The 23,192-nt window shown below is 49.2% G+C and overlaps 1 protein-coding gene and 1 long non-coding RNA gene across 7 annotated transcripts in view; one reads left to right on the top strand and one right to left on the bottom strand.

The window, feature by feature from the left end:
- ITPR1 (inositol 1,4,5-trisphosphate receptor type 1) overlaps positions 1–23,192 on the top strand; it is a 321,127-nt gene that overhangs the window by 295,829 nt on the left and 2,106 nt on the right. For both annotated transcript variants that reach the window (XM_068559286.1, XM_068559285.1), the window contains exon 58: positions 15,972–16,133. In XM_068559286.1, the coding sequence (XP_068415387.1) occupies positions 15,972–16,133 (162 nt within the window). The remainder of the gene's footprint in view (positions 1–15,971; positions 16,134–23,192) is intronic.
- Positions 9,273–23,192, bottom strand: part of LOC137774158 (uncharacterized) — a 133,504-nt gene continuing 119,584 nt past the window's right edge. For 4 of the 5 annotated variants that reach the window (XR_011075776.1, XR_011075775.1, XR_011075778.1 and 1 more), the window contains one exon: positions 20,340–22,022. This is a non-coding gene — a long non-coding RNA (uncharacterized lncRNA). Of the gene's footprint in view, positions 10,195–20,339; positions 22,023–23,192 lie in introns of those variants that run through there. The other variant, XR_011075777.1, reaches the window with a different exon arrangement.

Raw genomic sequence — 23,192 nt, 5'->3', positions numbered from 1 at the left:
GCCCGGGAAGGGGGAAGCTGCCGCAGGTTTGCAGAGTGCTCTTCTCAGGCAGGGCTTTGTAGAGGCACCAGGCGTGTGCTCTGGGGGTCCCGGGCCAGCTGTCCTTTCATCCCTGTGGTTCTGAGCTTCATTGAAACGTTCAGGGGCGTATGGTAAAGCGACGAGGCATGGGCTGTGAAGTTCAGGGAGTCTGTGATTTACACCAGCTCACTGAGGAGAGGGGACCATGAGCCGGGAAGAAAAGACTACACAATTCACTGATCTCCTTCCTGTTGCCAAGGACTTGAGCACTCTGCCCAGGTGTAAGTTATCCTAAATGAGCCCTTCTGTGTTTTTTTATGCAGATGTGATTTTAAGGCTTTTTACGCAAAGAAAGCCCAGGTGAGGGCTGATCCCTGGCGGTGGACACCGGCAGGCCAGTACTCACGTGGCCCTAGTGCTTGAGCACCCAGTTCTGAGGGGCTTTCTGGGGATGCTGTACCGTCTGTACCGTGGAGGCCCTTAAGTCTAATTCCGTGCTTCTCATAATTTAATGTACATATGAGCCATCTCGAGAGCTGGTTAGAATTCAGATTCTGATTCAGCAGGCACTGGCAGAACTTGAGATTCCGCATTTCCAACAAGCTTCCAGGGGATGCCAAAGCTGCTGGTTCGTGAATCATACGCTGAATAGTAAGAGTCTAACAGGAGAGACAAAACAGATACTGTTTTAAGAAATTATCAGCCAAACTGGTTATGTGACTGCCGAGGAGAAGCATTCCTTCTTCTATGTGGATTTAGCTGTCTGTGGTCTGTGAAGCTCTTCCACATCTCTTATTGTGTTGCATGAAGAAAACTACCCAAAGTGGGGAGCCAGGAAGAGAGAACTTTGGGGGTGAGGAGAAATAGATGGGGTTTCACCACAGAGATGACTTTTTGAAAGGTTTTAAAAGAGAGAAGGTACAGTATTTCCCTGGCGCTCCAGTGGTTAGGACTCCGTGCTTCCACTGCAGGGGGCCCGGATTCGATCCCTGGTCGGGGAACTAAGATCCCGCAAGCCACGTGGTCCAACCAAATTAGAAAAAAAAGAAAAAAGAAAGAGAGAAGGGTAGAGAGACCAGAGTGATTAGAGTAGGAGAAGGCAAGGAGAAAAAAATAACACAAAGAAGGGGGAGAAAAAGACACGAGTCCCAGAATGAGGGTGATGGATGTCCTCTTTTACAGATGAAAGGGAGTAGCTTAAGGTTAAGTAAGCTGCCCAGGAAGAGCTCAGAAGCTGGGATGCAAGTCCGGGTTTAATGACCCGGAACTGCACTCCATAACCCCAGCATTGGGAGGACACGGGGAGGGTGCTGGCGGCTCTGGGCCAGGTGGGAGCAGGGTCTGTTCTTAGGGAGGGAGACTGGGAATTCTGGTGGTTGTCGGGTGCAGATGTTCACAGGGTAGGTTTCCGGGGTCAGGACACATTAACTGAAAAGCCTTCAGGTCCTTTCTTTTCCTCCTGGTGTTGACAGTGCCAAATTAAACCGCGTTTGATCGGCATTCATGCAGACACAAACCTATCTGCATTGCTTAAACCAACCTGCATTTGCATTAAATCCTTTAATGTTTAGAAGAGATAGCCTGCAGTTTTCACCCTCATCACACATTCCTTTTCTCCCCTTACTTCGTTTGCCTCTCTCTGAACGTGCCCTGTCTTTAAGTCTTTCGGGGGCCAGTTTTGAAGTTTTCTGTGAATCACCTTGCTTTACGGTCACAGAAAAGTCTGGTGCACTTCTGGGTTTCCGTCTCAGTCATGAAGACTTAACAGGAGGCTTGTGAGCAGTCATCCGATGAGGATCACGAGCCAGAAGCCACCCCCAGCCGGCCACCGAGCACGCTCAGAGCCCCCTGCGTCCACCGTGCTTTCCCATCCGCATCATCCTTTGTGTGAGAACTTCTTGTCAAACAGCCTAAAAATCTGTAGCATCAAAGAATTCTGAACTCTGAATGTCCAAGCTGCTGAGGAGCCAGATGTCTTGTGTGCTGGGCGAGGGCCCAGGAAGCGTTCAATCCACCAGCCGAAAGGCGATGCCATTTTGCCAACACCGTTCCTGGCGGTGTCTCGCCCTGAAGCCGCATGAACCCCTGCCGGGCAGGCTCCCTGGAGAGCCACAGTGGGCTAGGAACTGGGGGCGCCCAGCTGAGTCACTCAGTGCGGGGCTGGCAGCCCGAGGGAACTCAGCCGCCACCATGGAGCTGGCTCCTAACCCCCGCCGCCCTGCCCCGGTCATGGGCTCACTTAGATGCCACAGACGCAGCCCCAGACGCAGCCCCAGCCGGTGGGGCGGTCCTCAGCGTCCCTCCTCGGGAGGCGGGCCCCTGGGAGGAGAAGCCAGGAGATGTCTCGAAGAAGCCAACTCCGGGAGGCTGCGAATACTCCAGCGTCAGGAGGGAGAAGGGCAGCTGACGAGCAGTGTCAGACGGAAGGAAAGGCCGGCCAGGAGTCCGTGAGGCCCTTTGGCTTATCACGTCCCGGAAGAAATCACTGAGACGGGCTCTTTGAGTTCCTCGGGAAAACCGCCTCTTGCTTCGTGGCTCGAGGCTGTGGGTGTTGAGTTCTTCTTCAGCTCTCCTTTAGCCCGTTCGTTCAGATCCCAGGGACTCCTGAAGAACTGGGATGTCACAGTTGCCAAAAGACGACCCTACAGAGCCAAATGGAAAAGGCCCCGGGTGGCCGCTCGGAGGGTGGGCGAGCTTTGCAGACGCCCCGAAAACAACTGCTTGCAGATGGGGTGTCAGGGATGGCAACTAGGTTTTCATCTCAGAAACCAACAACTGCTTAGTAGACTCTGCCAGGGGCTCTGATGGGAGAAGGGTTCTTAGAAGCCCAAGCTGACTTTGAGAGGGCAACTCCTGAGGCTGCAGTTCCCTCGAGAACTGGCCGACGGTCAGGGGGCCAGGACCTCTCTCTAGAGACGGAATCATCTGGAAAGGAGCATTTGATGCTCTGCCTCACAGTCAAGAACTTAGCAACCGGATGTTCACCCACAAATTAGTTTTCATCTAAACATAATAGAAAATTGTTTCCCTCTCCTTTCACTGGAGATGGGAGCTTTCCTGGCAAAGCCAGGGCCAGGCTGATGCCTCCCACGAAGTCATCACCACCTAAGAATGGGATCTGGGGGGCAGAACATCGAAGGTGTGAGTTGTGGCTCTGGCCCTTCCGAGCCAGGTGACCCCGGGCAAGTCACGGGACTTCCCTGACCCATGTGTGAATCGGGGTCGGTGTCCCCTCACGTGTCCGTGGGCTGGTGGAAAGGAGAGGAGCGTGTGGGCGCGGGGGCAGAGGTGGTAAGCATTCAGGCACAGAGCCGTCAGCCGGGAAGCAGAGGGCTGCAGTGTGGACAGCTGGTGCGAACACTGACTCCTAGGTGCCAGGACTGCATAAGGCGTCTCGGCTGTTGACGTGCTATTACTGAGAAAAGTCAGAATGGGCATCCTCCAGTGGAAAATTCCTGTGTGTTCCTCTCTCTTAAATTTAAAACTGTTGTGTACTTAAATGTTGAAGCAGGACGAGGCTGATGTTATCACTGTCTCTCCGTTGAGTCGGTCACGGATACTTGTGACTTCTCTCTGTGTGTTTAGGGCTGTCCTCTGCTCGGGTTCAGTGCCCAGGACCAGGGTTTCCGGCGACGTGGGGAGTGCCCCCGGAGTGCTGTGTGTTAGGTTCTATCACGATTATACTGGGTTAGCTGGTGGGTTCGTCTCTTGGCTTTGCGCACATGATGGGAGGTGGCGCTGCGAGTAGGTGACTTTGGGACGCTCAGCCTCTTCTGTGACTCTCTGAGTTACAGGACTCCCAGCGCCACCCGGTACTGCAGAGCCGGTCTCAGATTCGTTGACTCAGGCCCCAGACAGGGCTGAACGTTCAGAGAAATGTGACTACAGAGTGACCTCACTTAGCCCTGGCAGTTCAAAGGAGGAGGAAAAAACCCTGAGTTCCCTTCTCCCCATGTGAACTTGAAGTCTGGTGCTACCACATAAGAGTTTTGGCGATAGCCTTTATAATAAGTGGACTGTCTTTTTAACCCTGGACTGTAATTTATGTACCACACGCCCTTGCTTGAATGATGTTTAGAGCTATTTGGCTTTTCTCCATTGCCAACTGAAATGAGAATTTGTGTTAGTCTACACATGATGATTTGATAGGCCATGCAGTCTGATGTATTTAACCAGAATAAGTGGTAAATCAGTTGTGAGTATCTTTGCCTGAAGGAATTTAAATACTGCACAGTGGGCGTGTTGTAGGTAAAAGATCAAATATATGATTCCAAGCAAAGACCCAGCAGCCCAAAATTTTCTATGACAGTCAAGCTCAGGAGAAAAGTCAGTCCTTGAAAAGCAGACTTAAGTTATTCTTGAAAGTTAGAAACTCGAGAAGCATTAAGAGGGAAGGCTGGTAAAGAAGACCAAACAATCACTTAAACATTAAGGCATCTGTTTTGCTAATAAAATAGAGATTTCCCTTCTGAAGCTTGGAATTCTCCCTTGGCAACATAAAGTGTATTTTCAGAGGTGTGTTTTTGAGTTAATCGCATTTAAAGACAGGGTGGTCAGATGGGGTACCGCTCATCCATAGCTCACAGGGGCTGCTCTGGCCCCTCCTCTTTGCCGGGATAGCGTGTGAATTGACGAGTGAACTGAACGGTGACCTAGCTGGGGAGAACCTTCTTCCATGCCAGCCTGATTCTGGGGCACAGAGGGTGCTCCTGTGAACTGTGGGCTGTGCCGTGCTTTGCCCTGACCCGAGCAGACTGGATCATACCGTGGTAATAGGTCTCGTTTAATCAGGATGTACTGAAATAAATGCTTTGCGTGCATGATCTTGTTTGGTCCCCATAACAGCACTGCAGGTGGCACTATCCCCATCTCCCAGACGGGAACCTAAAGCCCGGGAAGGTTGAACCGCTTCTCCAGGGTCACACGGCTGAGAAGTGCTCGGGCTGAGATTCACCTACAGGTCTGCTGATTAGCGCCCACCCTGGAGGTGTCCTGACGTGTGCACGTTCAGTGTGGCTCCACCTGTGCTCGCACACATGCCTCAGTGTCGAGAACCCGCAGCCGCTGGGCTCTGGATGCAGCAGGTTTTCCTGACTAGGACTGGCTCACCTCCCGGGCCCCTCCTCTCCTCAGCGGTGCTGAATTAGCTGCCTTCAGAAGAGGCAAGGGCCGGAAAAAGGGGGATAGGGAGAAGAGCAGGAGAGAGGATCCCCTAGGGCATGCGCACAAATAACACGATGGTGTTAAGTCTCTGAGCTGCCGCCAGCACCACTAGTCAGGCAGCCACCTGAGGCCGGTGCTACAGGGCTTGTTTAAAAGACTGGAGTTCAGGAATGGCAGAGAACAGCTCTTACAAAGGGAGTACCTGCCATAGGTGTTCATTTGGACTTGCTACAATCTGATAAACTTCGTGACCCTCACCTAAGCTTGGAACAGGGGATGATATTTCCTTTGGTGACCACGTTTGGGGAGAGAGAGGGGTTGGTTAAAGGGGAAGGACGGTCCACCGGAGCCACAGCCAGACTTGGGCTCCCACACCCAGGTGACTCATGTGAATGCACAGAACTCCCTGAAAATTAAACATCAGAGCTCCTGATCCATCATCCCTGAGGCCTGGCGCCGACTTTTTCCCACAGGAGCGTAGGCCGCGCTCTCCCCCTGCCTGCCCATCCCCCTACTCCCACCCCACCCACACACACTGATCCCCCGGAGATTTCAACTGTGTTCCATCTTGTATCAGTTCACTTGACCTCCTCCTCGGACTTCGGGTGCAGAGGGAGGGGCGTGCACCTAAGGCTCCACGACCTCCCCTTTCCCGGGTTTTCGCCTCACCTGTGCTTCACTACGTGCCTGGCAGGCGGGCCCTGGCTGCTGATACCGTGACATGGAAACCCTCTGCTTCCGCACAGAGGTACAGGAATGGGTTTGGGCTTTTATGCTGGAATTCCAGTGAGGATATGCCGTGGGGCGAGGCGGGGCGGGGGGGGGGGGGGGGTGCTGTTGATAAGATCCCGAGATGTGTCTTCCGCTCTCCTGCCTAAGCCGGGAGGTCACGGAGTTGCTTAAGATGCCCGCTGGGCTCCGCCAGCCCTCAGCGGTGGGTGGGTAGGGATACGGGCTGCGCTGCCCTCTCATCCAGCCCAGAAAGCTTTCTGAAGTTCGCTGACACCACGGCAGAGTTCAGGCACGTCGGAGTGCGGGAGAAGTGGAGAGGGATTTGGCACTCGCCTCTCGGCGGCTGGGAACAGCGCGTCGGCATCACTGGACGTGCCACCCAGCCGGCCAGGCGCGCTCTCGCCCCACCCTCTGCGCTTGAGCCGGGCTTCGTGTCCATGGCAGCTGCAGGGAGCAGTTGCCGAGCTTCGGTTTCCCCACCCAGGCTCACACCGCGTCCCGCCCTCCAGTGTGGAGGCACGAAGCCGCCCCTGCGCGGCCGTGCTTTGTGGGCGGCTTCCTCCTGTCCGGAAGCGCTCGGCATCGGGAGCCGGGTCCGCGCACGGCCCTCCCGGCCCTGTCCTCCGAGCCTCCCACGCCTGCCCTTCGCCGGGGTGTGCGAGGGCACTGTGTGTGGCAGCGAGGGGAGCAGAGCCATGAACTTGCCGTTCGCGCAGGGCCCCGGGACTCGGGTCCGTGAGCCTGGGCGGAATACGAGCGTGGCTGCCGGCGGGTTCACCGCCTCTGCTGGGGTCAGTCCCAGGGTGTGTGTGGGGATTGACGTGTTTGTACATGCTTGTACACGTATATAAGATATTTCTTTACACGCATATTTCTCCCAATTCAGCAGATTTTTTAAGCTCCCAAAATGCACTTTTCTCCCTTCCACACCTTGAGCCCGCCTCCCGCTCCTCCCCCACCGCAGACCCCACTGGGCCACCGTCCCTGCCCCTTCGGTCCCCGGCTCCGTCGCCACGCCGGTAACTCCCTGGCCTTCACGCCTTCATTTCCTCTCTGCTCTGAACACGGACTGCGTCTGACAGAGCCGGACGGTGGTGTCCGATGCCACTGAGAGGTGTGACCACCTGGCCTTCGTGAGAATGTTCTGAATTTGTTTTCATCGAGTGCATATATTCAGGATTCTTTCAAATGTAGCTCTTCAGAATGAGGCCTACTAGTGTGTGTCTAGGGAACGTGAGAATGAGGAAGAGATGCTAGCATTTAGGTACAGCTGTTCGTATTTAAAGGTTATGACGTGGACAAGGTCTCAGTTTCTCCTTTCACAAACGCACTTTTTTACAGGGCCGCTGTGTTACCACCTATAAAGTGAGAAAGTTGAACCAGAGGGTCTCTTAGGCCACCTTTAGCTCTGCAATTCCACGAAGCAACTTTCAAACGACCACCGAGGGTCTGTGTCAGGAGTGGATGCAGGGAGGTGTCAGGAGGGAGAGAGGAGACCCATGTGAACAAGCTTAGTGAGCGTGTGGGTCAGAGTGCAAGGGGCAGCTTGGTAAAATGGGGCGGTTGGAAGGGATCGAGGAATCTGGAGAATCTGCACTTTCTCCCGGAAGAGTTCAGGCTGTGGGCACCTTGCCTTCCAAACCCCTCTCAAGTCAGGATGGCGGTGGTGGCGCACCCTTGAATTCTCACTGAAGTCGTACGGACGGTGACAAAGATGACACCCTCCCGTCACCGGTTTCTCAGGGTGTCTAGGCAGGGCTGGCCTTCAGTAAAACCATTTCAATCAGGAGGAGATTTCCAGCACAGCAGCCAGAGGCTGACACGCTACCTAGCGGGACCCTGCTGCAGGTGAAGCAGCGAGCGGGGTGGCACGTGGGTGTGCGTGAGTGTATGTCCAAAGACAAACACTAAGTGTTTTTCCCCGAAACACTAGCAAAGAACTTTGGAAAGCCTTTTAAGTAGGCTAAAAACAAACCCAAAAAACCACCACTGTATAAAGAGATCAAAGTTTAAAACTCGTGGAATGCAAAACAGAATAGAGGAAAACCAAGAAAACCTGTTGAAATCCCGTATGTAACCACAAGGAACATTCTGGTAGATTGCTTAGCTAACTGAACGTGCAGGGGACGTGGCCTGAGCAGAACATCCTGAGCCAGCCTGGGAGAAGGCGAGTTCGCCTGAGGGCTCTTCGTCAGGAATCTCCGCCCGGCCCGGCCCGCCCTGCCCTGCCCTGGTCCAGCACAGGCCGTCCCCCACCTTTCTCCCCTCCTCCGTTACCTCAGGCTTCTTCCTCCCGGCACCCCAGGGGCCCAGGACCCAGCTGCACCTCTCCAAGTAGGGAGCGCTGCTTTCTCGTGGCCCCAGTGGGAGCCCGGCATCACTTCACCTGAGGGCCCATAGTGACATGAAGCAGTGACTCTGCAGCTGACTTCGCCTAGGGATTTCATCAGAAATGGGTGTGGTTCTCTCCCTGGCGGGGGCCCATCTCTGTTACACTGTATCGTCCAAGCACAGCTATTAACTGAGTCTGGAAGGGTGAGTGGTCATTCCAGCCCGGCTGAAGATTATGTAATGGGGCCTGTCTGGGTGATGTCGTCCGAGACGAGAGCAGCAGACCACGCTGACGCCTGCATTTGCGAGCAGCGTGGGCACCCTTCCCACGGCTCCATCGGCAAAAGAGAAATCTGCGCCTCTAAAATCGAAACCCTCACCCCGGGAGAGGAAGAGCTGACTTCCGTGGGAGTCGGGCGCCACACCTGGAGTCGGCATCGTGGGCCGCAGACCAGCTTTGTGACCTTAGGCCGCTGACACCGACCTATACTTGTGCATAGTGCTTTCCAGTTGACGGGACACGTTCTTACAGCCATTTGATCCTCACATTAACCCTGTGAAGTAGCCAGTAATCTCTTTCTCAAAAAAAAAAAAAAAAAAAAAAAAAGAAAAAAAAAGAGGGAGCAGAGACCCAGGCTGGCTGGCTGACTCACCCCAGCTCAGTGTCCTGCGAACACGCTGGACTGTCAGGGCTTCAGCTCCGGACCCTAGGACGCAGCTCCTCCCGCTGACGCACTGACATCATGGGCTTGCTACGGAAACAAGCCTGTGAGATACAGGGACCTGGACCCTTGAATTTCAGGCTGGCCAACAAATTCCAGGTGTGGGATCCATTTTTTTAAAAAGGTTTTATTTTTTACAGGAAACACGGAGCAGCAAAGGACTGAGTTCCCGTATGCCCCCTTCTCCCCACCTCACCCGCCGGTTCCCGTTATTAACTTCTGTATTACTGTGGTGTAGTTACTACAATCGATCAACTAATCTAGTTACGTCATTAGTAACTAAAGACAGTAGTTTACGTTAGGATTCACTCTTGGCGTTGTACATTCTGTAGCTTTTGACAAATGTATAATGACATGGATCCACTATTACAGCAGCAAACAGAATAGGTTCACTGCCCTGCGAGTCCTCTGTGCTCTACCTGTTCGTCCCTCTAGCCCCCAACCCTCAATCTTCTAACCTTTGGAATCTATTTTTTCAATTGAGTATTTTGTTTTAATGTATAATAGATACTATAAATGACAATTCTGGAGTCACTGAGCGTACTTAAGAGTTATTATCACTATTTTTCGCCCAAAGCAATGGATTCTGCGTTTTATCTGTTTTCCACGATCTTAGAAAAGTGAGCTCTAAAGATTATTTTCTTCCTCTTCAATGCAAATAGTCACCCTAACTCACAAGAGGGGCAAATATTTAAAGTTTATTGAGTGTAATATATTCCCGCTTTAGAAAAGTTAAGGATTATCTTCAGTCCTCCCCTTCCGCTCTCTTCCAGGCATTTTCTGGGGGTTTGGATACATGGGGAGGTTTGGATACATGGGGTGGCCAAGAATCTGTCTCCAGGCCTGCCCCTCAGTCACTCCTGTCACCGAAGCGTCGCCAGGCACTCTGGGAAAATCCAGTTTGTCGTCTTGCTTGGTAAGATAAGTGGGAACGCATTTGACATTTGAGTTGAAAGGACAGTCTTTGCCTTCCTGAATCTTCCCCGAGGGGATTCTGTGGCTTACAGGTCCATCTTCCCCAGGACCCATCTTCTCGCCTCATGCCCCCACCAAAAAAAAAAACAAGAAATGGCAACTCTCTAGTCTGGCTGTAAAAGAATAAGGGGTTCAACAATAAATGTTGCGTTGTTTACAAGGTAAACAAAACTCTACCTCAGTGGACTTTCTCTGAGGAGGTGACTGATGATCTCAGTTGTCTTTCTTAGAAGAGCCTCTTCAGTTGAACCTGGGAAGAAGAAGAAGAGAAAAAAAAAAAAAAAAAACGCTTCTCAGAATGATGAGCATTTGCATCATACAATCCAACTTCCTCTCCTCCTCTCTCTCTGTTTCTCTCTCTCTCTCTCTCTCTCTCTCTCTCTCTCTCTCTCTCACACACCCTCCCTCTTTCCAGTCAAGAACATTTCAAGAGGTCAGTGCCGCCCCCGTGTCTAAAACTTCAGTGTTTGCCTTTGCAGGGACTTTTCCAACTTTACCTAGAAAAGAACTAACCAGAACCTTAGCACTTGTGGTCAGCCTGCTTCCGGCTGTGGCTTGAGTCGGTTTGTCTGCTCTGACAGAGGAAGTGCTTGCTGTGACGGGAACTGCGCTGGCTGGATTGTAGGAGGACCAGGGCAGACAGTGCCTAATGACATTGGTATGCGAGGTGCCAGCAGCGAGGAAAGCGAGGGAAGCGCAGAGGGGCTCTCAGACCCAGAGCGACAGATGCGGCTGAGAGACGTGCAGTGAACCCACGAGCCTCCCCAGACCCACCCTCCTGACCGCACGCGTGCACACGCACGCACACACGCACGCGCACACACACACACAGCCCGAGATGAATTCATGTATAAACAAAAATGCCTTCGTTGATGACTTTCTTAAAAAGGCAAGAGAAGTCAGGATACTGAGACATGTTTTTGATCTGGAACGGACATAAAGGCAGGATTCTGCAAACATTTATAGACCTTCAGCCCCTGGCTAGCTGGGGAACTACGGGCGCAGGCTTCCCTGGAGTCACTGAGCACTCAGTCAGACAAGCTCAGCATTTGCTCGGAAAGTCTGAGCTAAAGAGAAAGTGACTGGACTCAGGGGTTCTCTCTCTGCTCCAAGGCCAGGATTGGGAAAGTCTGACGATCTGCCTGTAAAGATTTCGATCTCCGTGCAGAAGGTCCTGCTGGCGAGGAGCCTTAACGCTGCGTCGGAGCTTATCCCGCTGCGCAGGGTGCAAAGCCGAATGGAAACTGAGAGAACAGTCTGGCTAGAATTGTTAATTAATTTTAACTCCTAGATGCTTGTTGGTAATTTGAGATTAGAGTTAACAGCCCAGGATGATTATTTAATTAAAATACTGGCACCACCTAGGACCTCAAATTTGGGTACATACCCATGTCGGGGCAGAAGAGCTACCGGTACACACCATCCAGAGCACTTGGATACCTCGTTTCCTGTGGTTTAGGGTTTGAATGGGGCCCCACCTCTGCTCTGCATTGTTAGATATTAAGGTTGGAGGAGGGCAGTGAGGGAGAACCTTTGAGGTGGTAATTGGTAAACATCTCGACCAGGAAATCCTGTTCCTCCCTTTGTACTGAAGGACTCTCATGAAATGGAGAACGAAGGTGTATTGCCAGGATTGGGGCACATGGTACAGAGCGGCCTGTGAAAAGTATGACATTTCTTCAAAATCTTGGGGTTTTACCTTTAAAATCGGACTGTTTCATGTTCTCCAGGGCACATTTTGAGTTTAATATAAAAATATTTTCGACCGTTAACCACTGACTAAAATGGACATTCTAAAAAGATGCATTATTTCTGTCTATGGCTTTATGTACCCCTTGGGCAGGGCCTTCATGCCCCAGGATTACAGGTGGTAGCCCATTTACAGAAGTACAGATACAAACAGCATCTGAGTGCATCTCTTGGCCATTGCGGTGAGGAGCAAAGATGCCGGTAGCAGCCATTTTAAGGCCAGTGGACCCCATTCGGTGGCCTAGCGGATACTCACTGGGCACTCAGGACTCGGAGCTGGGGCTGCAGTGGGGTCCACGGGAGCAAAGGGCCATGCCCTGAGCCCCGCACTACACATTCCTCGCACTGCATTCCACCCCTTGGGGGCAGGGACCTTGTCTTCCTCATCTCTAGACCCTCAGCACTCAGCCCTGTGCCAGGCACAGAAGTTAGAAATAGTCAGTGAACGGTTGTTGGATGAGGGCTGTGCATTTTGCATTTGTCAGAGACCTTTCTGAAATCACTGCCTGGGAGTCCAGGGATCAAATCACATACACCATGGAAGAAGGTGGGAAAGTGCCGTGGAAAAATTCTCTCTTTCATCTATCGTCATGTGGTCGCTTGCTGTTGGAATAAGGAAAAGAAACTGCTCCCTAAACTTAAGGAACTTAAGCAGACTCTTGCATCGATTTTCTGTCTTCTTTTTTGAAGACCTGTTTAACGTGCACTGTTTGGAAATCTGTGTTTTCTATTTTTATGGAGGGTTTGCTAAGCAAGTGAACATGAAAATTTGAGAGGCAGGTTTGAGATGAATTCTCTACCCATTTTAGGCAGTTGTACATTCCTCTGCATGTCGGGAGTCGGTGGGCTGCAGGTGAGCTCTCACTCCGGCTCGTACACGTCCCCTCTCTCTGCCAGCGCCTCGTCGGGCAGGGGCTCCGGTCACTTCCTCCCCTTCCCCGCCACCCATGTGTCCAGGCCTCCTCCTGTCACCGCCGTCCCTCTCCCTCGCCAGCCCAGCCGGCATCGCTCCCCAGTGCTCCGCGGCCTGGGCCGCTGCCCCGCCTGTCTGCCCTCCGCCCCAGCTGCGGCCACACTGGTTTCAGGGCTGTGCCAGCCCCCCGTCGGCTGAGAAGGCCCTCACGCTGGCCCCTCGTCTGGCCAAGTGATAACCTTCCTTCAGGCCCAGGCCCTCCACGAAGAGGATTCCAGCCACGCAAAACCACTGTAGTCAGTCCTTACATTGACCCTTCTCTTCCTGCCGCTCATTTGACACGGCCTAGGTGCTTTATTTCCATTCTTTTTTTAACTGAACTGTCCACTCTCCTTAACTAAATTGCAAGCACTTTGATGGCAGGAACCCTACCTCATACTTAGGTTTCAAAGCCACGTCCACTTTAAAGAGGTCCAGGAGGCAGTGACCAAGTGCAGGGGGCTCACAGCTGTTTCCTCAGAACCAAGCATGTAAGGTAAGGGCTCCTTAAGTATTCGTTGAATATGCTGTATTTTTAAAAATGTTTTCTTCCAAGAGTGCTTATACTTTTGACTTGAACCTAGAGAGCTATCACATATTTGCCCCCAAACGTGCTCAGTAACAGAAGTTTACAGTCTGTAAACGCCAGATCATCCTCAGGATCTCCTTTGAAATACAGGGATTGTTTCCTCCCTCCTGGGGCTGTGTCCTGCATTACCACGCAGGGTAGGCCTTAGCGATCTCTGAACTCCCTGCTACGTCACATTCTGTCGTTATCGCCATCGATGGTGTGTCCATATGCTCCCGAGTCTGACGGTTTAAGTGGGACTCTGGATCTTTCCTCTTCACCTTGCTCTCCTCAGGGGTCAGCGTGCAGACATTTGCAGCCGTCCCCGTGGATATCCAGTCTCGGGTACGCGGCCGGCCTTGCTGCAGTTGTGCCCATGGTCCATCAGCCTGGCCACCCGTCTCTCCCTCCGTCACGGGGCCCGCGCTGCCTACTGAGAGTAACCGCCAGCCACCTGTCCCCTCCGTGTGCCCTGAGCAGTCAGGTGCTTCTTCCCTTAGAGTGGCACGGTGGGATGGTGGGATGATGTGTGAAGGACTAACATGGGGCGGTGGTATAATCAGTGACAGGTGACCTCAGCTGCCTTTCAGTGTCGCTCCTGTGCTTAAATGTTCTCAGATGTCTGCTCTCTCCTCTTCGCTGTAGACACACAGCAGAAAACTGACTAGACGTGGCAACGCTCCAGGGTTTTAGGCTGGTCATCTTTGAAATGGGGTATTTTGTCAAACGTCCTTTTGCCCACTGCTCTGTCTGTGGTGGGAGGTTGATGAGAACGAGTACAGGCTAACATCGGGGCACATGGGAAGGGAGTGTTGATCACAGGGTGTGTGGCAGGGGAAGGTAAACAGCATCACTTCCCTCTTCCAGCAGTCGTTCTAAGCAATGGAGGTTTACCGTTTAAGCATTAGTTAACCAGGGCCCACCAGGAGGCAGTGGATTGATCATTCGTGCTTCCACAAATATTTATCAAGGGTCTGCTGTGTTCCAGTCACTGTACTAAGGTGGTTCCTGCTCTCAGGACGCTGGCAGGCTAGTGGGTCCCGACTAGACTCCCCACACGTCTTAAGCAAAGCAAAATGCTCTCAAGTAGACGGGACACCTCGTGCCACTGTGGTATGCCTTCTTTTTAATATCTTCAGCTAGTTCTTGTTTGGCTTCTGTATCGCTAGGTTGCATTAGGTCAAGACAGACACGGTTTAGTTATCTTGCTTTTTAAAATTTAGACGTCTTGTGGTATTTTGTTCTTGATTTTGAGTATGTTGATGCCTTCTATTGTATACGACAGTGGTTGGCAAACTCCAGACTGTGGGCCAAAGCTGGCCCTCCGCCAGCATGTGTAAATAAAGTTTTATTGGAACACAGCTACCCCAGTTCATTTGTGTATTCTCTATGGGTGTTTGGGGGCTACAGAGCAGATTTGCTGTGACAGAGACCGTATGGTCCAGAAAGCCAAAGATATTTACTATCAGAAAATGTTTACTATGCAGAAAAATTCTGCTGATCTCTGGTGTACACAAAGCAACAACAGCAAATTCCGTGTGTGTGTGTGTGTGTGTTGGTGGAGTGGGCATGATTTGTGTTAGGATGTTTATTAGAATTCATCCCGACGAGATCCGAATGGCCCAAGTGAGATGTGATGCCAGACGGATGTGGAATGAGTCAGTCTGGCTCCCCTTACCTCCAGCTGATGAAGCTTTTCTTAACAGTTCATTCCTGCCTCTCTGTACAGAACTCACCCGGGAGGTGTGAGGTGTACTTTTTATGAGAAAAGCGTATGTGGGCAGAAAGAAGTGAGGTGGGAGGAGGAGGCCTGTCCATTCTGTTAACCAGCGGTGAGAAATGCTGTTTACAGGTATGAGCTATAGGCGTCAAAACAAAGGGAGGAGACAGACAGGGAAGGAGACTGAATGGGTCTTTCTTATACCAACTGACAGCACCCACCAGCCGTTTCAGGCTGGAAGGAAAAGGAAACAAGAGTCGAGAGGTGGTGTCCATATGTTCACAAAGAGGGAAACTGAACCCGCTCTCCATTTTCAGCCTCTTAACAACCCTCTACCAAGCAAACGCACCCATACGCGTTATCGGGTCGATCCCACAACACTCGGGATCTTAAAATTCACGTACCTGTAGAGTGTTTGCAAATGATTTTCCAAGTAGAGTGCTTTAAAAAATACTCAGCAAGCACGGTGTGAGGTATCTAGAGTGGTCAAAGTCGCTGACCGCAAACAGGAGGCAGTTGCCAGGGGTGGGAGAGTTAGTATTCAGCGGGGATGGAGCTGAAGTTGGGGAAGATGAAAAGAATCCCCGAGATGGATGGTGGTGATGGCTGCACAACAATGTGAATGCACTTAATGCCACTGAACTGTACACTTATAAATGATTAATAAAATGGTAAATTTTATTACATGTATTTTAACACGGTTTTAAAACTCCAATCTCGTTAGCTGTGTCATTTGCAAAGGTCACAGATGGGAGTGGCAGCAGTCGTATTTGGAGATGAGGAATCTTGTTTGGAAACCCACTTTTCCTCATACTTTAAAGTGATTTCTTGGTCCAGGAGTTAAGAGAGTTTAATTATATTCGATTAAACAGATATTTACTGAAGGGTTTAAAAAAATACACAGTACAGTACATTAGTTCTGCAGCAATCAGAAAGAGCCTGGTGAAAGATGGCACAAAGAAAAGATGGTGTGGTAAGACTGCCTTTGTTGTCTCTCCTCTTTGAAGTGACTCCCTCTTTTTTTCACGTGGATTCTAGGAAAGAAACCTTGACTGGTTCCCAAGGATGAGAGCCATGTCCCTGGTCAGCAGCGATTCGGAAGGAGAACAGAATGAGCTGAGGAACCTGCAGGAGAAGCTGGAGTCCACCATGAAGCTGGTCACTAATCTTTCTGGGCAGCTGTCAGAATTAAAGGACCAGGTAAAGAAAAGAAACCCCACCTGCCTACACACACCCACACACACCCACCACCATACACACCAAGTGTGGTGAGGAAAAAAATCAGTAGTGCTCATGTTAAAATGCTGAAGTTTATCACCTGGATAGAAAAGGAAACGGGGCAACAGAGGACAAACCCATTTAGTCCGTCAGTTTCCCCTCCACTCCCCCTTCACTGCCCTTTGACAGGATAAGCCCATGACGCTACTTTCATTGCCGCTCAGGACGAGGTTTTCATATGAAAAACAAAACCAGAAAATGAGAAAATGCAAACTACTTCAATGAAGTGCTGTACAGAAAAACACGATGTGTAAAGCTGTACTCTTTGACTTTCCTTCACTGACCAAAGATTAAAGGCTGTTTCTGGTTTTGCTTTTCAGCCCTCAGATCTGTCAACCCCTCACCCCAGATTCTTAAATTCAGCATCCTGGGCTAAACCACAGTCAAGGAAGAGCTCCTTTTGGTTCATTCACTGGCCAGATCCTTACTGAGTGGCTCCCATAGTCCAGGCGGCGTGGCAGGTGCTGGGGGTGAAGCAGTGGCCCGTCTGCCGGCCGCATCCCTGCTCTCACAGAGCTGAGCCGTCTACAGGTGTGCTGCCCCACCCTGCTCCCTGTCCGTAAGATAAATGCTTTGCCCCTGTAACTAAGTTGGGCGAAGGGGGCAAGTTGGTAGCAAACCCTATATACTCCGGTGCCACCCCCCCCGCCCCGCCCCGCCCCGCCCTTGACCCCCTTAAAATGAGCGCTCACAGTCACCAGGTGGTGATCTCCTGCTGGGAGGACCTGTGCTCTGCCGTAGCTGACTGGGTAATCCTGCACAAACATGGCAACAGTTCAGCCTTCCGTACGGTACGCGGTGCTGAAAGCTTTTAATCAATTCCGTAGACAAGATTATAAATTTTGCACAGCAATAGTTATCAGGCAGGGCTGGCCTGGAGGTAAGTTGTAAGGTATACCCACAGGTGATTTTATTACTCTTCGGTACCTAATAACTAGTGAAGACCCTGTCTGGGATCAACTCTTCTTGGAGGTAGTTTACATGGCACTTTAACAATCCTACTTTGAACTGTATTTTCTTTTCTAACTAAATTATTCCAAACTGAGCCCCAAGATAACCATTTGGCCTCAAGTTCTTTCCTTTCACATGTATTAAGATACAAATAAAAAGACTAATGGGAACAGAAGGCCTTATTTATGAAGGCTGTCTACAGCGCTGAGCTTGGTAGCCACGTAAAATGAGTAACAACCTAAATAAGTACAACTAATGAAGATCTAACTAGATTACTTCGCTTATTATTTTATTAACTTTTTACCCCTGCTGTGAAACACTTGACAAATGTTCCACAGGACTACACTGATTCATGAGCACGCTGGCTGCTGCAGCTGCTTGTTTCCCCCCTGAGGAGCGAGGCAGCTCTGTAAGGCATGTAGCAATGCTCAAGTTCCCTTCCTCTCCCTTTGAGAGAGCTGTGGCTACAAGAATCTCCATTAAGTCAGATGTTTTAAATTAGATGCCAAAAAATCTTACAAAAACTGATCTCACGCAGACCTAAATAAAGGGAGTATTTAGCGCTCTATAAAGTGCCATTTGTAAACACGTCTGAAACAAACTATTATTGGGTATTCTGGGGTAGTAAATGCCACTCGAGCCCTTCTCTATAGGCCGGGCCCGTCCTTTCAATGCTTTAGAATCCTGCGTGTTGACTCGCTCCCTGAGGGTGGTTCTGAAGTTGCTTCAGTGGTGCACACCGTGCAAACGAGTGCTGCTGGTCTAAGGAGTGAACTGAAGCTGAGGAATTCGCACAGAGAATCACAGGTATAGGAGGTAGCCAAGACGTCAGATGGCACTGCACCCAAGTCCCTCATTTTATTTCGTGTGGGCATTCAGGTACATGGCAGGCTCTTAGGAAATTTATCCAACTTTACCTGAGAACGCCAGGCTGGAACTCCTGGTCCTACAGTCTGGGTTTGATTTTGGGGGTGTGTTGTGTTTTCATTTTCCCTTGTTTTGTTTTGTCACTGTACCCTGTTTGCCTTTCATGGTTGACTGTTTAAATTCTCATTCATTTTTTAAGAACGTTAAAGAGTTTCAGAGGTCGCATCACGCGCTTAAACGTTAAGGAGTGATACATTCATTGCCACGTTACACCGTCGATCAGAGACTTGGCATTAGAATCGTTTCTATGGAGCCAAAATTTTGGCTTGAACAAACTATGTAAAACTTGATTACATATGGACTAAGGTTCATTGAGTGACATCAAAACCAGTGTGGTTTAAACTGCTTGGTTTCAGCTCTGTTTACATTTTTGTTTTAAAGTTAGCAGTTGGAACCACCCTTCAGAAAACCTTTCCCCTATGAGTGAATTTGAAATTGAGCCATTTTTTCTTGGAAGATGTTAATAGGCTAAGAAGAAATCGGAGGAAACCAGTAATATAGTCTCAAGTGCCTTTACCAGCATTGATCTGCTTAGGTTTTAAGGTGACCAGGATCACAGGAAAAATTCAGCATTGTTCAAATCAAAAAAGATTTGAGTTTTATTAAATTTGGTGTGTACCCGTCCTGAAGATTTCTTAAATTGTTCTGCATAAAAAGCCATGCAGACAGGTCAGAGAACTGCTGGTGCTTAAATGGTAATTGTGAGAATTCCTGCCCTCCCAAGGGAAAAAAAATTCTAAATTAAAATATAAAAACTCCATGAATGATTAATGAACAAGAAACTCTGTGACAGATATTTTTTAAAACAGCTATGAAAGAATACCATTCACTGGAAAAGACAAAAATTGCTTCATCACTTAGATATTTTTGCAGATCTTCTGGTCCAAAAACCAGCATAATGGAGCAAAGACAGCTGAATGTCTTGGGATTTAATCTTTACTGTCATTGACCTCGTGGGTTGTTGTTTTCTTAAAATGCCAGTTTGAGGAGAAAAAGTTCTTATCAAGGATATTAGTAAAATCCGGGTTAGTGGTTTTTCTATTACTGCGAAGAACAGTTCATTAAAATTGCTGTTCTAAGTGTTACTTAATGATGCTTCTCATCTTGAAGTTTCCCCTCCCAGGAGATTCTGAATACTAAATGTGATTCTGTTACATTCTTATTCCAAGGCGGAGAACTAGTGTAAGAACTTAAATTTTTTTTGCATGTTTTCTTTATAAGGCAAAAGAATAAATATTGAGAGAAGGGTTCACTTCCTTGAAAATGTAACTGGCTTCGTATAGCACAGTGACCCTTATTTGTAGTTGGTGGGAAAAGAAGTAGTGCTTGAAATTCATATCGTATTAGCACGTGACAGTGTTTGGCATTTTTCACGCAAGAGGGTTATCATCTTGTCAACATTAACTGCGCAAGGAAGGAAGGAAGAACAAAAGAACAGAATAATTCCCCACAGTTGGAAGAATGGAATAGTAAACCTTACTTGAATGTCTGTGGTCCTTACACTGTGTTGGAACCACAAAAGAGGCCTTTGGTAGTAACACCTGCCCTCTAGGATACTGTAATCGATCCAGAAAGCAGCAGACCTCTAATGTTAGGATACAGTAGGAAAAGTTCCATGGCCCGAGGAATGAAGTGAGTTTCGTTTGTGAACAAAGAAGCACAGAGAAGTAGGCAGGCAGTCCCGTGTGAGGCCTTAGAGGGTCGGAGGAGTTTAGCTTCTACAGTCCTACGAGCAGGTGACTTCTGAGCTAGCTGAGAAATGCAGCAGGGGGCATCCCAGGAAAGGAATCAGCATGAGCAAAGGCATGAAAACGCATGGCATGCTCGAGGAATGGCCCTGTGCTCTGGGTCATTCGTTCTTCGAACCACCATTTGTGAAACACCTATTTGCCAGGTGCGGCCCTAGGTACTGGGGTTACAAAGGTGAATAGAACCAATTCTCCTTCTTCAAGGAACTAACAGCCTAGAGTGGGAGACAAACAAGTAAACAAACAAATTATAATTCAACATGGTAAGTACGTGAGAGAGGTTTGAACAGATTGCTCTGGGAGTGGAGGAAAGGGAGCACTTCATTCAGCCTGATCACAGGGAGAGGATTCGAGTCAATGCCTCGGAAACCCTCTCAGAGGTGGGAATGGAGGAGCTGGGTTTCAAAGCTTGCGAGTATGCCAGATGAACTAGAGAGGAACAGCACACTAAGGCTCAGGAGGGTGAATATCTGTGTATTTATATTAAACCAATATAACTGCATTCAAGAGATGCTGCAGGTTTATTTCTGAATATTTTTAGGCTCGTCGTTAGGAGCGTGACTGATTGCATAGGACTGGTAAAGCGCAATTCTGATGACTGGAGTTTCCTGGCTGTTTAGAATCTGAGTAGCCACGATCTCACTGTGACAGGAAAGCGGCTTGCAGCTTTTGTGTGCTGTTGATGAACCTTCCCTGCTACGCCAGCCCTTAATCGTTTGGAGGCCAATAGCGGTGGAGTACATTTTGCCCATTTGCACTCAACGCTCCGTATTTTCGTGGAAGATCTTTTAGATGTTTGGCTACATCTGACTTGTAAAGCTACCATATCGTTTGCTTCTTGTGTAGACTGAGTCAAAAGAAGGAATGCTGAAATTCAAGTTAGTCTGTATATAGATTATGAAGAAGGATATTGCCTCGAATCTTCATCCTTAGCTAAATGTAGACTTTGAGGATTTTAAGCATATCTACTACAAATGGGACACTCACACTAACCAAAGTAGCTTTTTCAGTATTAGAATTTTGACTGAAGTTACCACCTTAGACATGAATCTGATGGATATATATATTTTTTAAATTTATTTATTTTTGGCTGCGTTGTTGGGTTTTCATTGCTGTGCGTGGACTTTCTCTAGTTGCGGCGAGCAGTGGCTTCTCTTGTTGTGGAGCGCGGGCTTCCGTCGCTGTGGCATGCAGGCTCAGCAGTTGTGGCTCGCGGGCTCTAGAGCGCAGGCTCACTACTTGTGGTGCACGGGCTTAGCTGCTCCGCGGCATGTGGGCTCTTCCCGGACCAGGGCTCGAACCTGTGTCCCCTGCACTGGCAGGCGGAGTCTTAAGCACTGTGCCACCAGGGAAGCCCCTGATGGATATTTTTATCTAGTCAGTTTTGTTTCAAATGTCCAGAGAGAATGTATTGTGAGAATATGCTAAGGACAGACTTTGGTCATTATTTCTGTGTTTTGATGTAAGTAGTAGTAACAGATAACGGTGGTGCCTTAAATAACATATGTAGTGCATGTGAATCTAGGAAGACCGATAGGTAAGTAGGTTGCATTGAGCGAATAAAGCCAGAAGTTATGTGAGAATATGTACTAAGGGGCCAGGGAAACTTAACTGGCCAGCAGTGTCGAGCTTGGTTTCTTGTAGGCCAGATTTAGTCCTTTAGGGGGCTTTGTTTTCATTACTGTTCCCATGAAATTATCACTGGCTGATGACCTTGCCAAAAGGGACCAACACTTAAGCAGCTGCCCCATTCCTTACCATTTGTGACACACTTAAATGGTAGCCGTTCTGTCTAAAAGGCCACGGTCGATCAGGACCGGATCCAGGGGGTCAGATTTGTGTGCCGACCACCCGCTCAACGGCAGAGAATCTTCTCCAAGGTCTTATTTCGAGACAAGTGATACGTGTACCCAAAGTAATTTTGTTTTACGTATTCAAGTATATGAAAGAATAAGCACAGTGATCTTGGCCCGTTTCTGAGATAATCAGCGAGGAGCTCTTCTGGAGCAGCAGCGGTCCTAGACCAGTAACGCCAGCATCGCCTGGGAACTTGTCAGAAACGCAACCTCACCAGCCCTACCCTGGGCCTCGTGAGCCGGAAAGTCTGTTTGCGGGCCCTTGGGTCTGTGTTTTAAGGAGCCCTCTAGGTGGTTCTGGTGCACGCCGAAGTTTAAGAACCATCATCCTAGGGAAACAGAAAACAAAATTAGGTAGGTATGTGCCAGGTTCTTGAAATTACCAGGAATATGACTGCCTGAACGAAGGTTTTGGCCACTAACCGACAGCAGTAGGGAGCTTTCAGGCTTGTGATGCAGGGAGGGTGATCTGATCGTTATTTTAGGAAGACAACCCTGGAGAATTAGAATCGGACCCCCACTGGGCTGTCGGGCGATAACCTGTCGAGGAGGGAAGGAAGGTGTGCCTTCAGCTGAAGACTCATTTGCTATGAGGAACCCAGTTTAGAAGCTCTTAAGTTTAAGAGAAGGAAGAGCCAACAGACTGAAAAGTCACAAAAAGCTGATCCGATAAACAGGCGTGAAGATGCGTGTACATAAAAGGTCATCTCAAATGCACGTAGTTATTTATGGAAAAATTTCAGGAAAAGCTTTAATGGCCAACTTCAACAGCAGAAAAATCGCAGCATCTTCAAATGGAAGCTTCGAATAAAGTATCTGTCCAGACGGGTTGAGCGCACCAAGATTCCTAAATCTGTGAGAATGCGGCGATTATCAAATTTAGTCAAGTTTTATCGGATTCCCTCTCAAGGCTACCTGCCGAGGGGCTAGTCGGGGGGTGAAAATCGGGGGCTAAGTACATGCAGTATCAAGCAGTGAGATGACTGAATTACTGACTGCATTACAATCTAATTGTGAATTTATTCCACGGGTCACGTGAGGTTCTGCTTCCGCAGCTGAATCTGTGTAGTACAGGGTGTGACACCTCCCTTCACGATTTGTCACTCATCCAAGGAAACTTTAGAGGCTAGCTGGGATATCCTAATTCAACTCCTTATAAAAGGCTTTATAAAAAGCTGCCTTTTGGAAACATTCACTCCTTGTAAATCCTCTCTTCTAAAATATAACTGAAGGCATTGCACAGGAGCCCAAAAATAGTATTTTGATATGAAAGGAAAACGGCTATGTTTGTTTAAGAAAAAAATAACCACTTTAAAACTGCACCTAGGTAAGTTAATCTTATTTTATGTTCTCAGGATATTTTGGTACCAAAATATTTGATGCCCAGCATCAAATCCTGAGCTAGGACTAACTGGGTTATGAGAAATGTGAATGCAGGGAATTAATTATGCCCTGAAATAGCCAGAACAGAGCTAGATACCTGTCAATCTGAGAACTGA

Source organism: Eschrichtius robustus, chromosome 12 (genome assembly GCF_028021215.1).
Source record: "Eschrichtius robustus isolate mEscRob2 chromosome 12, mEscRob2.pri, whole genome shotgun sequence".
Classification (NCBI taxonomy): domain Eukaryota; kingdom Metazoa; phylum Chordata; class Mammalia; order Artiodactyla; family Eschrichtiidae; genus Eschrichtius; species Eschrichtius robustus.
Note: the sequence above shows the minus strand (reverse complement) of the source record. Positions and strands in the feature narration are given on the sequence as shown.